The sequence below is a fragment of the Lactuca sativa genome, chromosome 8, assembly GCF_002870075.4.
Source record: "Lactuca sativa cultivar Salinas chromosome 8, Lsat_Salinas_v11, whole genome shotgun sequence".
Taxonomy (NCBI): domain Eukaryota; kingdom Viridiplantae; phylum Streptophyta; class Magnoliopsida; order Asterales; family Asteraceae; genus Lactuca; species Lactuca sativa.
The window spans coordinates 158,989,159-159,006,327 of record NC_056630.2 but is presented as its reverse complement, the minus strand read 5'-3'; the positions used below and the strand labels follow the sequence as shown (position 1 = coordinate 159,006,327).

Genomic DNA, 17,169 nt, shown 5'->3' with positions numbered 1-17,169 from the left:
CAAAGTTGAAAAAAAAGGAAAAAAAACATGACGTTTGTCATTTTTTAATATAATTACTTGTTTTTGTGAAAAATTAATTATTTGTAAAATTTGAAACATTTGCTATATGAGTTGAATTAGGTCAAATTTAGTAAAAGATAAAATTATATGATTATTTTATTAGTTTTAAAAGTTTGATATAAAGAGTTTTTTGAAACCTCCATAAGTTATGGATATGAAAAGTTTTTAAAAAAAATTGATTCAAAGTTTTTTATGGAGTTACAAAACTTGGTCTTAATGTTTTAAAGAATTCCATAACTTGTTCTTATGTTATGGAACATGAAAAGTTTCATCATAAAAGAAACATTAAACTCCATAAGTTATGGAATCCAAAAGTTTTTTTTTGGATTACCTTGTTTTATGAGTTATTTTTTAGATTAATGAAAAATATGTGTTAGTAGTTTTCAATCCAAATTAATCTAAAAGTTGTTCATAAAATGTGTTTTTGTAACTTGTCCTCAAGTCATATGAAAAGTCACATTTATGAATCTTAAAAACTCATAAAAATGCCTTAGGTTACAAAAAAAAGAAGAGTCTTTCCGTATAAATAGTTTTTATGGCTCCATAACTTGTCCTCAAGTTATGGATGTCCAAGAGTCTCTTCATTAAAAGTTTTAAAGTTTTAATTAAAAATCATAAGTTATAAAAATCCAAGAGTTTTGGATAGTTTCAAAACTTGCCCTCAAGTTTTGGAATTTGAAAAGTTTGCTTTTATGAATACTTTAATTCCAAGTTAAGCCCTTAGAATTTTAAAGAGTTAAAATTCAACCCTTATACTTTATAATATTATAAGTTAATAATATTTATATATGTATAAGAGCAAGTCAGTCTTACCGTTAGTAGGCCTCATTCACGAAGCCAGTCTATAAGGGGGTATAAGGTTACTGCCTATAAAATGGCAGTTTAATGGGTGTCCACTCTCACCCACCACTTCCTTGACCAGTGGAGGGTCGTTAGCCGAACGGGTAGGACAAGGACTATAGTTCTCCCTTCATTAAAAGTATTAATGATAAATATAAAGTAACTAAATGTTTTTTATAATTCCCAATCTTAGTTACTTTAGGAAAATGTGAATAAGGTGCTAATCCATGAAATTACACTTTGCACTTTGTTTAAGTCGGTTAGTGGAGCGTGTGTGGTTAACCGAAACACTAACTCTTATTTAACAAGGTAGGCAAAGGGTAAGTTAATATTTATCATAGTATCGATGGAGCGTGTGTGGTTAACCGGCACATCAATTGAGGGGTAAATATTAAGGGTACCAAGTATATTTGCATGGATATTCACACCTTGTTTTGTGATCCTCGGCATCCCAGTCACAAAACCTGAAGGGCACACTCGAGATTGAAACGTGCCATTGCATAGTTCAATGAATCTTAAAAGATCTAGGAGTTTCAAATCCAATTAAAAACCTAATAACTATTTCGTTTTTCATGGTGGAAATTGGTGAATCGTCATTCACCTACCTTTAAATATTTTATAGCTTGGATTACGGCATCCCTCTTCCGAGTTATAAAATATTGTGTTGGGTCCTAGCCTTAATATTTCATATTGGGTGTTATATTAAGGACTTTAGATCAACTATCTTGAATATCTCCCAAAAGATGTCTAGTTCAGACATCTATGATCTTCCCAAATCTCTTGGAACTTCACTTTCTCCACCTCCTCCAATTATTCTCCCTAACCCACAAGTTCAAGGTCACTCAAGCCCTATTGGCAACGCAAGGTCTAGGTGTGATCACATCTACGAGATGAAGTCACATATTGACAAGTCGGGAGAGTTGGGTGTCAAAGTCTTAAGAAAGTTGGATGTTCAATCACTTTCTAAGTCACATAGTGAGTTCCTTTGGGACCCCTATGAAACAGACTATGACAAGACCCTTAATGATCTCATCTATTTGCTAAGATCAACTTCCTAAAACTTTATGGACATTGACAATGATGACATTGGAAATCCAGAAAAAACATTCTCTTCCCAATGGAAAGGGATCGGCCATAGTCAACTTGGTTGACCAAATGGTAAAGAGAAAAGCTAAGTCTGTGATAGTACCGGTACCATTACCAAAGGCTCGATATGTTTATATTGCCAAAGGAAGGGGTATTACTTGCGAAGCTGCCAAATTTTACCTAAGGATGTTAAAGTCAATAAGTTCGACTCTACTTCAGGTAAAGTCCACTATCTAACTCTGCTAAGTTTCTATTCTGAGATTCTTGATACATGATGTGACTGGGTCACATGTTGATGTTTTAAGAATCAAAGAAAAATGAAGAAACTTAAAGAAAGAATATGTTGAATCTGATCGCGTAGATGGATTTCTATCGCATAGTTTGAAGATCGGATTCTTGAGCTACTTCTTAGGAGTTCTGATATATTTCTTAGGAACAGATAACAACATAGTTTTCATGCTCTTTTGCATTGTAAGGATAGTTTTTCCGCAAAGTTTTTAAAATAAAAGGAAAAAAATGATGATTTTATTTATTTTAAAATATCCTTACAATGGCATTTGAGGGAAAAAAATTGTTGCTTATATGATTCCATTAATAGGAAGAGTGGAAATATGAAATTGATTCTTTCATTTGTGGTAATGTCTAAATTTACCAAATAAAGAAAGATCCTCATCATCCAAGTTTCAATTGGACCGAAACTTGGAATCATGCAAGTTGTACAGCATGATGAATGAAAATTTTTCATCTTTGGAAAATTAAGACTAGTTCCTTGTTCATATGTATATGTGAAGTCAAGTGAAGGACTAAGGGATTGAGTACACATTCTTGTGAACTGTCATTTTAATTTACATGGATGATGTTATTATAGCTGGAAATAATCTAGACCGGATTCAAGAAACAAAGATACAACTTGATAAATCCTTTAGCATCAAAGCCTTTAGATGGGTTAGTTTTGAGTTAGAGGATGTACATTTTGGTTATCGAGTTATGGCATCTGTTGTGAGTGAAATTTTGTGGGTTAGATGGATCCTTAAGGACTCCAGATTGTCATTAGCTGCCCAACAGTTTTGTTTTGCGACAACTATGTTGTCCGTCATATTGGTAACAACCTTATGTTTTATGAACGCATAAAACATGTTGAAACGGACTGTTTTTTTTTTGTTCGTGAAAGGGTTGCTTCTCAAGAAATCACATTAATGAAGATCGACAACAAAAGGCAGGTTGCTGACCTGTTAACCAAAGGTTTTGAAAAGGACTTGGAAGGAATCAATTTAAGTTTCTTCTTGGAAAGATGGGCATAAAGAGCAAGTTTCGTCTTAAGGGGAAATACAAGATATGATAGGATATTGATAGTATATGTATTTATCTTATTCCTAATTTTTAGCTTAGTTTGTTAAGTCCTTTGGTATTTAATCATTGTGTATCACGTTTCTATGATCAAGACATTCAGTTAATAAACTATATGTTCCAATACCATCGAATTCTAGATCTACTGCCCATGGTATTTTAGGTTTTACATATAAATCTCAGTGTGTCTGTCGCTAATATTGGTTGTTTTATTTATTATTGTTATTTCTGATTTCCTTTAATTTGAGGTGTTATTTCACATTATAAATCATATAAAGATTTAGATTGGTTGTGACTTCACTTTGATCTGGTTTAACAAACTCTTCTAACTAAGAAAAATGTTTATTGTTACATACTCGTTCATTTTTCATCGAAAAAAAACTATATTGTAACCAATGATATAAGGAAACCAAAGTGGTAGCATGATATGGATTGGGTCTTGATGGAAGCATCCTTCATAGATAATTTATTTGCATATATTTATTTGAAATAGCATGATAGACCATATGATATCATCATGATCAGTACATGGTGTCCTTTCCGAACAATAAAACACAAAGCAACATAACAAACGTAGTGATAGCCAGTAACCTTCGAATAGACATCATAACCTCAAAGGGTTATATGTTCCTTATTTCATAGTACATACATATTTCAAAGGTTATTTTGTCCTTATCTCACTTGCAGGCTTTCAAATACACACCAATGTTATCGATATAATAGCCAGCAAGCCCATAAAATCCAACAAAAGAACCAACATCCCATGATACAGGGAAAGGAGTCCCTCTTACATTACCAAAAGGTCCATGAGTTTTCTTGTTTGTGATGAATGATATTGATGATATTATAGGCAATCCAACAACACTTCCCCTTGATAATGCACTTGTTCCACAAATGCCAGTTATTTCCTCATCCCTTTCAAATATTATCTAACCATGAATGAAAAATTAAACATGTCAATTAAAGATAACTAAGAATATTAAAAGACATGTTATATCAATCATAAAAAAATAAGTTGAAGAATATATATTTATGAATTGTTTACCTCAGAAACTGTGTCTCCACCGTTCCAACCACCAAAGGTTTCAGTAGTTTGTGTTAAGCTTCCATATTGTGTGGTGAAGATGAGAGAGTATATAAGATCACCATGATCAATGGTTATCTTCTTCAAATGATGATTTTTCTCAAGTTGGAATGACCAAACATTTTGTGGACTTCCAGGTTCAGTTTTTCCCCATGTTCCAACCTGTATGATATTCTCAAAGGCTTTGAGATACACACCAATGGCATCAATATAATAGCCAGCAAGCCCATAAAACCCAACTAATGAGCCTTTGTGCCATGGTAAAGAAAAAACATTTTCAGTTGCACAACCAAAAGGTCCATATGTCCTCTTGTTTGTCTTAAAAGATAGTAATGAAATTACTAGATTACCCCCTCGATTACCAATGGCTCCACCAACCTCAGTTATTTCCTCATCACCCTCAAAGTGTACCTGATTAATCCACCAAGAATATTGATTAATAAAAATATCGCTGCCTATTGATTAATGATTAGTGGAGTAAAGAGAATAAGAGATCAACTCACCTCAGAAACTGTGTCTCCACCATTCCAACCACCAAACTTGTTGGAATTATGCAAAACACCTCCGCATTTAGTTGTGAACATGAGAGAGTATATTAGTTCACCATGGTCAATGGTTATCTTCACCAGTTTATGATCTTTCTCAAGTGCAAAAGACCACTCATTCTGAGGACCTCCACTTTGTTTTCCCCATTTTCCAACTCGAATACATCCTGCTACTTTGCTACTTTGTACCCCTTCCATGAGAAACACAATACGTAATTAACTATATAAATGCAATGCAATAAGGAACAAGCTCCTCGATCTCAATGTGTGTGTCAAATGAATGACCAATGGCTCCTTAAATACATGTTAACCAAAACTATTTGAGTAAATTACAAAAATAGTCCCGGTGATTATATGGTTTTTTGAAGCAAGTCCAGTTTTTATAATTGTAAAAGTAATCGTCTCTAAAATATTTTTTGTCACTTATCTGGGTATTTGGCATCTAGCTTAGGGCGTTTAAACCATCTGAAATTCCTGTAGTAGCCTTACTTTTATATTTATTATTAAATTGAACATGTATATATATAGTTGATTATTACATCTTACATCATTGTAGGTTTCTTCGATTTGGAACAAATTATAGAAAACAGAAACATGTTTCTTCAAGAAGATGTACAGGTGGTGGTTATAGACATCTTGAGTTGGTGGGTCTTGTAGGATCAAACATTTCATATTAATAAAATTAATAACGGACGATTAAATATAAAATCAGGTGTATAAAAGTAATTTTATTTGGTTTTAACTTCCAAATTTAAATGTCAGTGTCAGTTAGGTTCAAGGACCAAATGGCAACAAAAAATGATTTAGGTACTACGAGGGCTACAATTGAAACAATCGGACTTGATTCAAAAATATTATATAACCACAGAGACCATTTCTATAATTTGCTCTAGTTATTTGAATATCATTAATTAAGATGGAAATAGAGATTAAAGCAACCATGTTTTCGTTAAGTTCATTGTTTAAAATAAATTAATGGTTTATATCAAAATTAACTAAAAGTTAAAAATGTTTAAGCGTCCTTGCATTTTTCATGCAATAAAGATATGTCAGAACTTCGATAATAAACAATCAAGAGGGAGAGATATACTAGAATTTTTGAATAATTGTTGATTTCTTTCTATGCAATTAGATGAAGCCATGCATTAAAATGGGGTATATGGCACACAAAACATTTTTTTTACAAATTCGATTTTGACACCGTGTTTTTTTTGTGTCAATTTTGACACTGTGTTTTCCAATTTGTTACAATTCTGACCACTTGACCGGTTAACCAGGTTACATGCTCACGTGGCATGATAACGTGTCAGTTTTGATGACGTGACATGCTGACGTGTTAAAATTGATTTTTTTTTCCACAAAAAACACGAAGTTTTCACTTTTTTTCGATTTTGACACTAAGTTTAATTTTTTATTTCAATTTTGACACTATGTTTTTTTTGTTCCAATCGAACATCGCTTATCAAATTTTGTTCGATTTTGTCTATTTTCCATTTGAAACCGTATAAATATATTTTTTTATTACATTTTAAACCGTATAAACATATTTTTTTCGTTTAAAAACGGCATTTTTATTTAAATACAAGGTGTTTTTTTTTCTAACATTCAAAACATTAGTTATATCATGAGAATCAAACTAACCATAAGCTTCTAATAAGATGTAAAAATTTGATGGGTTGCAAACTTGATATCCGAGTTTTGATCGATTACACGCATCCAAACACATTTTAAAGTTTCATATTTAATATAAAATACAATTTTTATATAACTAATACATATTTATACATAAAAATATGGTTTGAGCGTTAAAAAAAATTATTTATACAAAACTATGGTTTTTAAATGAAAAAAAAAACATATTTCTACGGTTTAAATGTATTAAAAAATATTTATATGGTTTCAAATAGAAAATTGTCAACATTGAACAAAACTGGAAAAAATGATGTTTGATGTGGAACAAAAAAACATAGTGTCAAAGTTGAAAAAAAAAATAAACTTAGTGTCAAAATCAAAAAAAATGAAAACTTAGTGTTTTTTGTGAGAAAAAAATTCAATTTTGACACGTCAGCATATCATGTAAGCATGCCACGTCATCAAAACTGACACGTCATTATGCCACGTCAGCATGTAAACTGATTAACCGGTCAAGTGGTCAGAATTGTAACAAATTGGAAAATACAGTGTCAAAATTGACACAAAAAAAAAACACGATGTCAAAATCGAATATCTGTGTAAAAAGAGTGTTTTTTGTGCTATTTACCCTTAAAATAGAGTATGAATGTGCTAACGATTCAGAATCATAACTCGATTTTGGCTTTATTGAACAACATCTTCGTACATGTGATTTTGATATTAATGTTTGTGCTATGTAAATTTTATAATTGATTCATGATGGAATACTCAAAATAGATGCTTTCATTTAGAAGGGAACCACCAGATAACAGATTACTCCAAATTTTACCTATATGAATGTGACTTTTTCTGCCACGTTGCACGTTATGTTATTCACTAAGTAATACATTGAGTTTCTTTCACACAAAAATCTCTATTTCCATGTCGCAAGGAAATCATTGTTCGCTCCAATAAGGCTATCAATGTGCAAATTGTTCGATCCATCATTATTTTTTGCCAAAAGTAATGCTCCATTTAATCCAACACACATTTTTTACTATGATCTTCGACAACCCAAAAGACATTTTGTCTAATACTTTCAAGGATGCTGAAAAATTTTAGTGGGGCTTAAAATGAAAAGACGAAGTAGAAAGTGAGAGATATGTCGACGGATTTGATAAGTGTGAGTCTACCACCATTGACAAGAAATTTGCTTCCCATCTATTAAGTTCCTTTTGGGACTTATCAATAACCTTTATCAACTCATGTTATATTTATGTGATTGACCGATGTAAAAACAATGGATCGGTTATACTTTCTTTTAAAGAATCTTACTTTCATTGGTTCTCATTATAGCATTATATCAATGGACTATGAAAAATCTACCAAATTAAAGTTAAATCATTCATATACTATCTTTTGGGAAGTCTTCAGAATGAAGAACTTCCAAATTTTATTTTGTTAACAAAAAAATTTTGATTATCGGACAAAAAAATTCAAATCAATCTTTTTTTACCGGTAAAGTAAGTATAGTAAAATACTTTACCCTGTTATCTCCAGAAAAATCTTATTATTTTCGTTCAAATTATGAAAAAATTCCTATTTTTTTTACTTCAACTCTTTTTACTATTTCACTAAAAATTTGAAATTTTGTTGGTTCAAGTTATGAATAGAAATAAATGCATTATACTCCGTAAAACTAATGATCGAAGTCCTCTATAACCAATTATTTGTCATAAAACAATGATGTTAACATCATTTTGAACTCAACACCGTTCATGTAGTCCATATCTCATATAAATTTATGTTACAAGTATTATAAGATATTCAAATTACGTGTTGAACACCTTATTACAGTATACTTAAAAGTATGTAAATGGAAAACCAATTGTTGTGTTCATATAAAAAATGATTGACTGATGACAAACAAATCAATACAATAGTAGTTTAGGTGAGGCCATATGGATTCTAGAAAAGTGCATGAGTTTTATCCTTCATGGCTATAAGATCCTAACCGTATATAATTTTCAAAACATACATATTGCAGTTACAAATACCAATTATCATTCTCATTCCAGCGTGACATCCAATATCCTCATGGCTACAAGCATCACATATCAGGCCAACCTATTGTTGATTACTCAGCACTAGCATGCAAGTCTACAAACTCATACAACATATACAGGCATCTCCCCTAGCCCTAACTAGCATGCGATTCACATATTCATAATCAAATCATAACAGATAAAAAATGTGGGTATCCTGGGGAAATTTACTTGAGCTCAGTTGATTGCATGCACTACACCCTTTCTAGTCTTAGAAAACCTTTTTCTTGAAAACATTTTCTTTTGAAAATTTTTGAAATTTTTTTAAAACCTTACAGATCCTCAGTTTGAGTTCAGACACACCCAAAGGTATCCCCGAATCCCTCAAACCAAGGCTCCGATACCAACTTGTAACGACCCAAAAATCAAGGGTAAAAATTTCATTTTTAATATAGCTAAAACATTAATACCATTTATTTCAAACATTTCAAATCATCATTAAGTAAAACATTTATCAGAGGTCATCTCAAAATCATTCATTGCGGAAATCATGGGTGTGTGCACTACGATCAATCCGAACTCTTCATTTCCAAATCGATGATACCTGAAACCAAAACTCTAAACCGTAAGCACAAAGCTTAGTGAGTCGCTCAGAGCATACCCCATACACAATCCAAATAACACATACCATATTAGCTATAAAAGTTACATATATCACATAAGTCATGCATACATAAACCTGTAAGGATGCCATGGGCTACCAAACATGGTCTTTACCTAGGAATGCCATGGGCTACCCCACATGGTCTTACATCGACGGGCTACCCCACATTGTCTTACATCCAATGTCATGGGCTACCCCACATGGTCTTACATCTAATGCCACGGGCTCCCCCCTGGGGTCTTCCATGCAAGTATCACAAAGACAACTAGCATAACACATATCATATAACCACTAGCATACCACTTAGCATAAAGCTAACTATCATACCACATATCTCTACTATAGCTAGTGTACCACATAACATAAAATGGGTCGGCTTTCGTGCCTTTGACCCGTTGGTATGGTGAAAAGACTCACCTCACACTGCAGAAGCTTACTGCATGAATGCCTTAGTTTCTGCCCTACCAGTTTCCCGAGCAACCACTTCAATCAATATGCCCAAATTAGCAATTGGCCCCATACCATACTCCTTAATCCATGCATGGGGTAAAATGACCATTTTACCCATGACCCAATATGATCCAAAACTAAGGCCCAAACCCAAAATAAAAGCCCAACATTATAATTTCCATAAAACCATCAATGGCCCAGTTTTCCAAATTAGGCCTAAACCTTTCTAATGGACCTTATACTAAAGCCCAATATTTTCCTTAGTCAATAATCCTGACCCAATTGGCCTATGAAGGCCCAAAACAACCTAGTCCACAAATTGGCCCAAACTGAAGCCCATAATGCGAAGTCCATTTCTATATTGGGCCACAAGGGCCAATGGGCCCAACTATCAGCAAATCCATGCCCAAAACCATTAGGTCCTAATGGTCCGAAGTCCACAGAGGCCCAATACCTCCTGAGAGCGTACGCCCAACGTACCTTTTCTGTATGCTTCGCGTGCTGGGCAAAAGGGTTCTACGCGCGGCGTACTACATTGTACGCCCAGCATACAAACAGTTGATGCACAAAATCCATTGAGTGCTTAATGCTTCAAACCAAGGGACCATATTACAGATCTAAGTTGTACCTAACGTCTTAATCCATAAAGTCACTGACTTGGTGACTTATATGACCCACATGAACCGAAAATCAAAGTATAACAATCTACTTCCATGAAAATGACCATAACTCTTGAATGAATCCATTAATAACTCCAAGATGGCGACTTTGTGCCTTAGGGACTTAGTTAGCACCAAGGGTAGCAACCCTAAACCTAAAAACAGATTTGGAACCATAAAGCTCCATTCTTGGGACCAAAAGATCCAAAAACCCAACATAATAGATCTAAGCATTCAATGGTCAAGTTCAGAGCTTTATACCTTCATCAAGCTGAAAATGAGTCATAAAAGCCAGATCCATAAGCTTCTTCTTGATCTCCATCTTTGCATTAACTCCACCTTCTTGAAAATGGGCCAAACTCTCCAAAAATGGACTTCATAAGCTCAAAATGCCCCTATGAATGGTATAAGACGATTTCTAGGGTTTAGAGGGGTGGAGGCTGAAGATTAATAGGGTTAGTTTATTGTTGGATTAGTGTCTAAGTCCATAATTATAATTGGTATGTACTTGACCTGACTCGGCATGGTCCATTTGGGTTGTATGGCATCGAAACATTTGGATAGACCGTTTGTGACAAGAGGACATTTGTGACATATTAATATATTATAAGTTCTAATATATTAATATGAAATCATGTTATTTAATTAGTATTGATCAAGAATTAATTTTGACTTAATTTAGTGATCAAAAGAGACTAATTAAATATATGGGGATTGATTGTGAAAATCGTTAATTCTTATATATGTGGGCTTATGATCCAAGATTCCTTATGTTGGGTTTAACCCATGTGGTGACCCATGGATACTCCATGGAGGTTAAAAACCATGGAGCATAAGGAATGGGTAAAGTCATGAGTTACATGGTGTAACATTAATAGCCACACTATATAAAGACCCCTTTAGCTCAAGAAATTGGCACTAGTGATACTTATATGAGGGCTAGCCAATTTCAGCATGAAGTATCTTCTTTTCATGGTTATTACAAGTGTTGATGATGTTGTGTGAACCATTTGAGGTGTCACACTTGGGGCACTAGGCTCTCGAGCTTCATGAAGTTAAGCTACATCAACAAGGTATGTATTTCTATCTAGTTTATTATTCAAGTATCAAAAGATTGTATCCTAGTTAGGGTAATACCTTGGAATATTCATATTTGCATGTATAATAGAAAAAACATAGATCCAAGGTATTTAGGGTTGCATGTACACTTAGGAGTGTTAGAATGCTCAAAACCCAACAGTGGTATCAGAGCCATGAGTTGTTTTCTGTTATATTAATGAAAATGTTTTATATTCAAAGTTGAAAAAAAAAGGAAAAAAAAAACATGACGTTTGTCATTTTTTAATATAATTACTTGTTTTTGTGAAAAATTAATTATTTGTAAAATTTGAAACATTTGCTATATGAGTTGAATTAGGTCAAATTTAGTAAAAGATAAAATTATATGATTATTTTATTAGTTTTAAAAGTTTGATATAAAGAGTTTTTTGAAACCTCCATAAGTTATGGATATGAAAAGTTTTTAAAAAAAATTGATTCAAAGTTTTTTATAGAGTTACAAAACTTGGTCTTAATGTTTTAAAGAATTCCATAACTTGTTCTTATGTTATGGAACACGAAAAGTTTCATCATAAAAGAAACATTAAACTCCATAAGTTATGGAATCCAAAAGTTTTTTTTTGGATTACCTTGTTTTATGAGTTATTTTTTAGATTAATGAAAAATATGTGTTAGTAGTTTTCAATCCAAATTAATCTAAAAGTTGTTCATAAAATGTGTTTTTGTAACTTGTCCTCAAGTCATATGAAAAGTCACATTTATGAATCTTAAAAACTCATAAAAATGCCTTAGGTTACAAAAAAATGAAGAGTCTTTCCGTATAAATAGTTTTTATGGCTCCATAACTTGTCCTCAAGTTATGGATGTCCAAGAGTCTCTTCATTAAAAGTTTTAAAGTTTTAATTAAAAATCATAAGTTATAAAAATCCAAGAGTTTTGGATAGTTTCAAAACTTGCCCTCAAGTTTTGGAATTTGAAAAGTTTGCTTTTATGAATACTTTAATTCCAAGTTAAGCCCTTAGAATTTTAAAGAGTTAAAATTCAACCCTTATACTTTATAATATTATAAGTTAATAATATTTATATATGTATAAGAGCAAGTCAGTCTTACCGTTAGTAGGCCTCATTCACGAAGCCAGTCTATAAGGGGGTATAAGGTTACTGCCTATAAAATGGCAGTTTAATGGGTGTCCACTCTCACCCACCACTTCCTTGACCAGTGGAGGGTCGTTAGCCGAACGGGTAGGACAAGGACTATAGTTCTCCCTTCATTAAAAGTATTAATGATAAATATAAAGTAACTAAATGTTTTTTATAATTCCCAATCTTAGTTACTTTAGGAAAATGTGAATAAGGTGCTAATCCATGAAATTACACTTTGCACTTTGTTTAAGTCGGTTAGTGGAGCGTGTGTGGTTAACCGAAACACTAACTCTTATTTAACAAGGTAGGAAAAGGGTAAGTTAATATTTATCATAGTATCGATGGAGCGTGTGTGGTTAACCGGCACATCAATTGAGGGGTAAATATTAAGGGTACCAAGTATATTTGCATGGATATTCACACCTTGTTTTGTGATCCTCGGCATCCCAGTCACAAAACCTGAAGGGCACACTCGAGATTGAAACGTGCCATTGCACAGTTCAATGAATCTTAAAAGATCTAGGAGTTTCAAATCCAATTAAAAACCTAATAATTATTTCGTTTTTCATGGTGGAAATTGGTGAATCGTCATTCACCTACCTTTAAATATTTTATAGCTTGGATTACGGCATCCCTCTTCCGAGTTATAAAATATTGTGTTGGGTCCTAGCCTTAATATTTCATATTGGGTGTTATATTAAGGACTTTAGATCAACTATCTTGAATATCTCCCAAAAGATGTCTAGTTCAGACATCTATGATCTTCCCAAATCTCTTGGAACTTCACTTTCTCCACCTCCTCCAATTATTCTCCCTAACCCACAAGTTCAAGGTCACTCAAGCCCTATTGGCAACGCAAGGTCTAGGTGTGATCACATCTACGAGATGAAGTCACATATTGACAAGTCGGGAGAGTTGGGTGTCAAAGTCTTAAGAAAGTTGGATGTTCAATCACTTTCTAAGTCACATAGTGAGTTCCTTTGGGACCCCTATGAAACAGACTATGACAAGACCCTTAATGATCTCATCTATTTGCTAAGATCAACTTCCTAAAACTTTATGGACATTGACAATGATGACATTGGAACTCCAGAAAAAACATTCTCTTCCCAATGGAAAGGGATCGGCCATAGTCAACTTGGTTGACCAAATGGTAAAGAGAAAAGATAAGTCTGTGATAGTACCGGTACCATTACCAAAGGCTCGATATGTTTATATTGCCAAAGGAAGGGGTATTACTTGCGAAGCTGCCAAATTTTACCTAAGGATGTTAAAGTCAATAAGTTCGACTCTACTTCAGGTAAAGTCCACTATCTAACTCTGCTAAGTTTCTATTCTGAGATTCTTGATACATGATGTGACTGGGTCACATGTTGATGTTTTAAGAATCAAAGAAAAATGAAGAAACTTAAAGAAAGAATATGTTGAATCTGATCGCGTAGATGGATTTCTATCGCATAGTTTGAAGATCGGATTCTTGAGCTACTTCTTAGGAGTTCTGATATATTTCTTAGGAACAGATAACAACATAGTTTTCATGCTCTTTTGCATTGTAAGGATAGTTTTTCCGCAAAGTTTTTAAAATAAAAGGAAAAAAATGATGATTTTATTTATTTTAAAATATCCTTACAATGGCATTTGAGGGAAAAAAAATTGTTGCTTATATGATTCCATTAATAGGAAGAGTGGAAATATGAAATTGATTCTTTCATTTGTGGTAATGTCTAAATTTACCAAATAAAGAAAGATCCTCATCATCCAAGTTTCAATTGGACCGAAACTTGGAATCATGCAAGTTGTACAGCATGATGAATGAGAAATTTTCATCTTTGGAAAATTAAGACTAGTTCCTTGTTCACATGTATATGTGAAGTCAAGTGAAGGACTAAGGGATTGAGTACACATTCTTGTGAACTGTCATTTTAATTTACATGGATGATGTTATTATAGCTGGAAATAATCTAGACCGGATTCAAGAAACAAAGACACAACTTGATAAATCCTTTAGCATCAAAGCCTTTAGATGGGTTAGTTTTGAGTTAGAGGATGTACATTTTGGTTATCGAGTTATGGCATCTGTTGTGAGTGAAATTTTGTGGGTTAGATGGATCCTTAAGGACTCCAGATTGTCATTAGCTGCCCAACAGTTTTGTTTTGCGACAACTAGGTTGTCCGTCATATTGGTAACAACCCTATGTTTTATGAACGCATAAAACATGTTGAAACGGACTGTTTTTTTTTTGTTCGTGAAAGGGTTGCTTCTCAAGAAATCACATTAATGAAGATCGACAACAAAAGGCAGGTTGCTGACCTGTTAACCAAAGGTTTTGAAAAGGACTTGGAAGGAATCAATTTAAGTTTCTTCTTGGAAAGATGGGCATAAAGAGCAAGTTTCGTCTTAAGGGGAAATACAAGATATGATAGGATATTGATAGTATATGTATTTATCTTATTCCTAATTTTTAGCTTAGTTTGTTAAGTCCTTTGGTATTTAATCATTGTGTATCACGTTTCTATGATCAAGACATTCAGTTAATAAACTATATGTTCCAATACCATCGAATTCTAGATCTACTGCCCATGGTATTTTAGGTTTTACATATAAATCTCAGTGTGTCTGTCGCTAATATTGGTTGTTTTATTTATTATTGTTATTTCTGATTTCCTTTAATTTGAGGTGTTATTTCACATTATAAAATCATATAAAGATTTAGATTGGTTGTGACTTCACTTTGATCTGGTTTTACAAACTCTTCTAACTAAGAAAAATGTTTATTGTTACATACTCGTTCATTTTTCATCGAAAAAAAACTATATTGTAACCAATGATATAAGGAAACCAAAGTGGTAGCATGATATGGATTGGGTCTTGATGGAAGCATCCTTCATAGATAATTTATTTGCATATATTTATTTGAAATAGCATGATAGACCATATGATATCATCATGATCAGTACATGGTGTCCTTTCCGAACAATAAAACACAAAGCAACATAACAAACGTAGTGATAGCCAGTAACCTTCGAATAGACATCATAACCTCAAAGGGTTATATGTTCCTTATTTCATAGTACATACATATTTCAAAGGTTATTTTGTCCTTATCTCACTTGCAGGCTTTCAAATACACACCAATGTTATCGATATAATAGCCAGCAAGCCCATAAAATCCAACAAAAGAACCAACATCCCATGATACAGGGAAAGGAGTCCCTCTTACATTACCAAAAGGTCCATGAGTTTTCTTGTTTGTGGTGAATGATATTGATGATATTATAGGCAATCCAGCAACACTTCCCCTTGATAATGCACTTGTTCCACAAATGCCAGTTATTTCCTCATCCCTTTCAAATATTATCTAACCATGAATGAAAAATTAAACATGTCAATTAAAGATAACTAAGAATATTAAAAGACATGTTATATCAATCATAAAAAAATAAGTTGAAGAATATATATTTATGAATTGTTTACCTCAGAAACTGTGTCTCCACCGTTCCAACCACCAAAGGTTTCAGTAGTTTGTGTTAAGCTTCCACATTGTGTGGTGAACATGAGAGAGTATATAAGATCACCATGATCAATGGTTATCTTCTTCAAATGATGATTTTTCTCAAGTTGGAATGACCAAACATTTTGTGGACTTCCAGGTTCAGTTTTTCCCCATGTTCCAACCTGTATGATATTCTCAAAGGCTTTGAGATACACACCAATGGCATCAATATAATAGCCAGCAAGCCCATAAAACCCAACTAATGAGCCTTTGTGCCATGGTAAAGAAAAAACATTTTCAGTTGCACAACCAAAAGGTCCATATGTCCTCTTGTTTGTCTTAAAAGATAGTAATGAAATTACTAGATTACCCCCTCGATTACCAATGGCTCCACCAACCTCAGTTATTTCCTCATCACCCTCAAAGTGTACCTGATTAATCCACCAAGAATATTGATTAATAAAAATATCGCTGCATATTGATTAATGATTAGTGGAGTAAAGAGAATAAGAGATCAACTCACCTCAGAAACTGTGTCTCCACCATTCCAACCACCAAACTTGTTGGAATTATGCAAAACACCTCCGCATTTAGTTGTGAACATGAGAGAGTATATTAGTTCACCATGGTCAATGGTTATCTTCACCAGTTTATGATCTTTCTCAAGTGCAAAAGACCACTCATTCTGAGGACCTCCACTTTGTTTTCCCCATTTTCCAACTCGAATACATCCTGCTACTTTGCTACTTTGTACCCCTTCCATGAGAAACACAATACGTAATTAACTATATAAATGCAATGCAATAAGGAACAAGCTCCTCGATCTCAATGTGTGTATCAAATGAATGACCAATGGCTCCTTAAATACATGTTAACCAAAACTATTTGAGTAAATTACAAAAATAGTCCCGGTGATTATATGGTTTTTTGAAGCAAGTCCAGTTTTTATAATTGTAAAAGTAATCGTCTCTAAAATATTTTTTGTCACTTATCTGGGTATTTGGCATCTAGCTTAGGGCGTTTAAACCATCTGAAATTCCTGTAGTAGCCTTACTTTTATATTTATTATTAAATTGAACATG

General features: G+C 33.2%; 2 protein-coding genes across 2 annotated transcripts; both read right to left on the bottom strand.

Moving 5' to 3' along the window:
• Positions 1-3,812: 3,812 nt before the first annotated feature.
• LOC128128102 (mannose/glucose-specific lectin-like) lies at positions 3,813-5,210 on the bottom strand. Its single transcript, XM_052766922.1, has 3 exons — positions 4,921-5,210; positions 4,379-4,828; positions 3,813-4,262 (listed from the first exon to the last, which is right to left on the bottom strand). Exons 1-3 carry the CDS (start codon positions 5,158-5,160, stop codon positions 4,011-4,013), a joined length of 942 nt encoding a protein of 313 aa, XP_052622882.1. The 5' UTR covers positions 5,161-5,210; the 3' UTR covers positions 3,813-4,010.
• Positions 5,211-15,502: 10,292 nt separating this feature from the next.
• LOC128128086 (mannose/glucose-specific lectin-like) lies at positions 15,503-16,899 on the bottom strand. Its single transcript, XM_052766888.1, has 3 exons — positions 16,611-16,899; positions 16,069-16,518; positions 15,503-15,952 (listed from the first exon to the last, which is right to left on the bottom strand). The coding sequence occupies exons 1-3, from the start codon at positions 16,848-16,850 to the stop codon at positions 15,701-15,703; spliced, it is 942 nt and encodes a 313-aa protein (XP_052622848.1). The 5' UTR covers positions 16,851-16,899; the 3' UTR covers positions 15,503-15,700.
• Between the last annotated feature and the right edge of the window lie 270 nt (positions 16,900-17,169).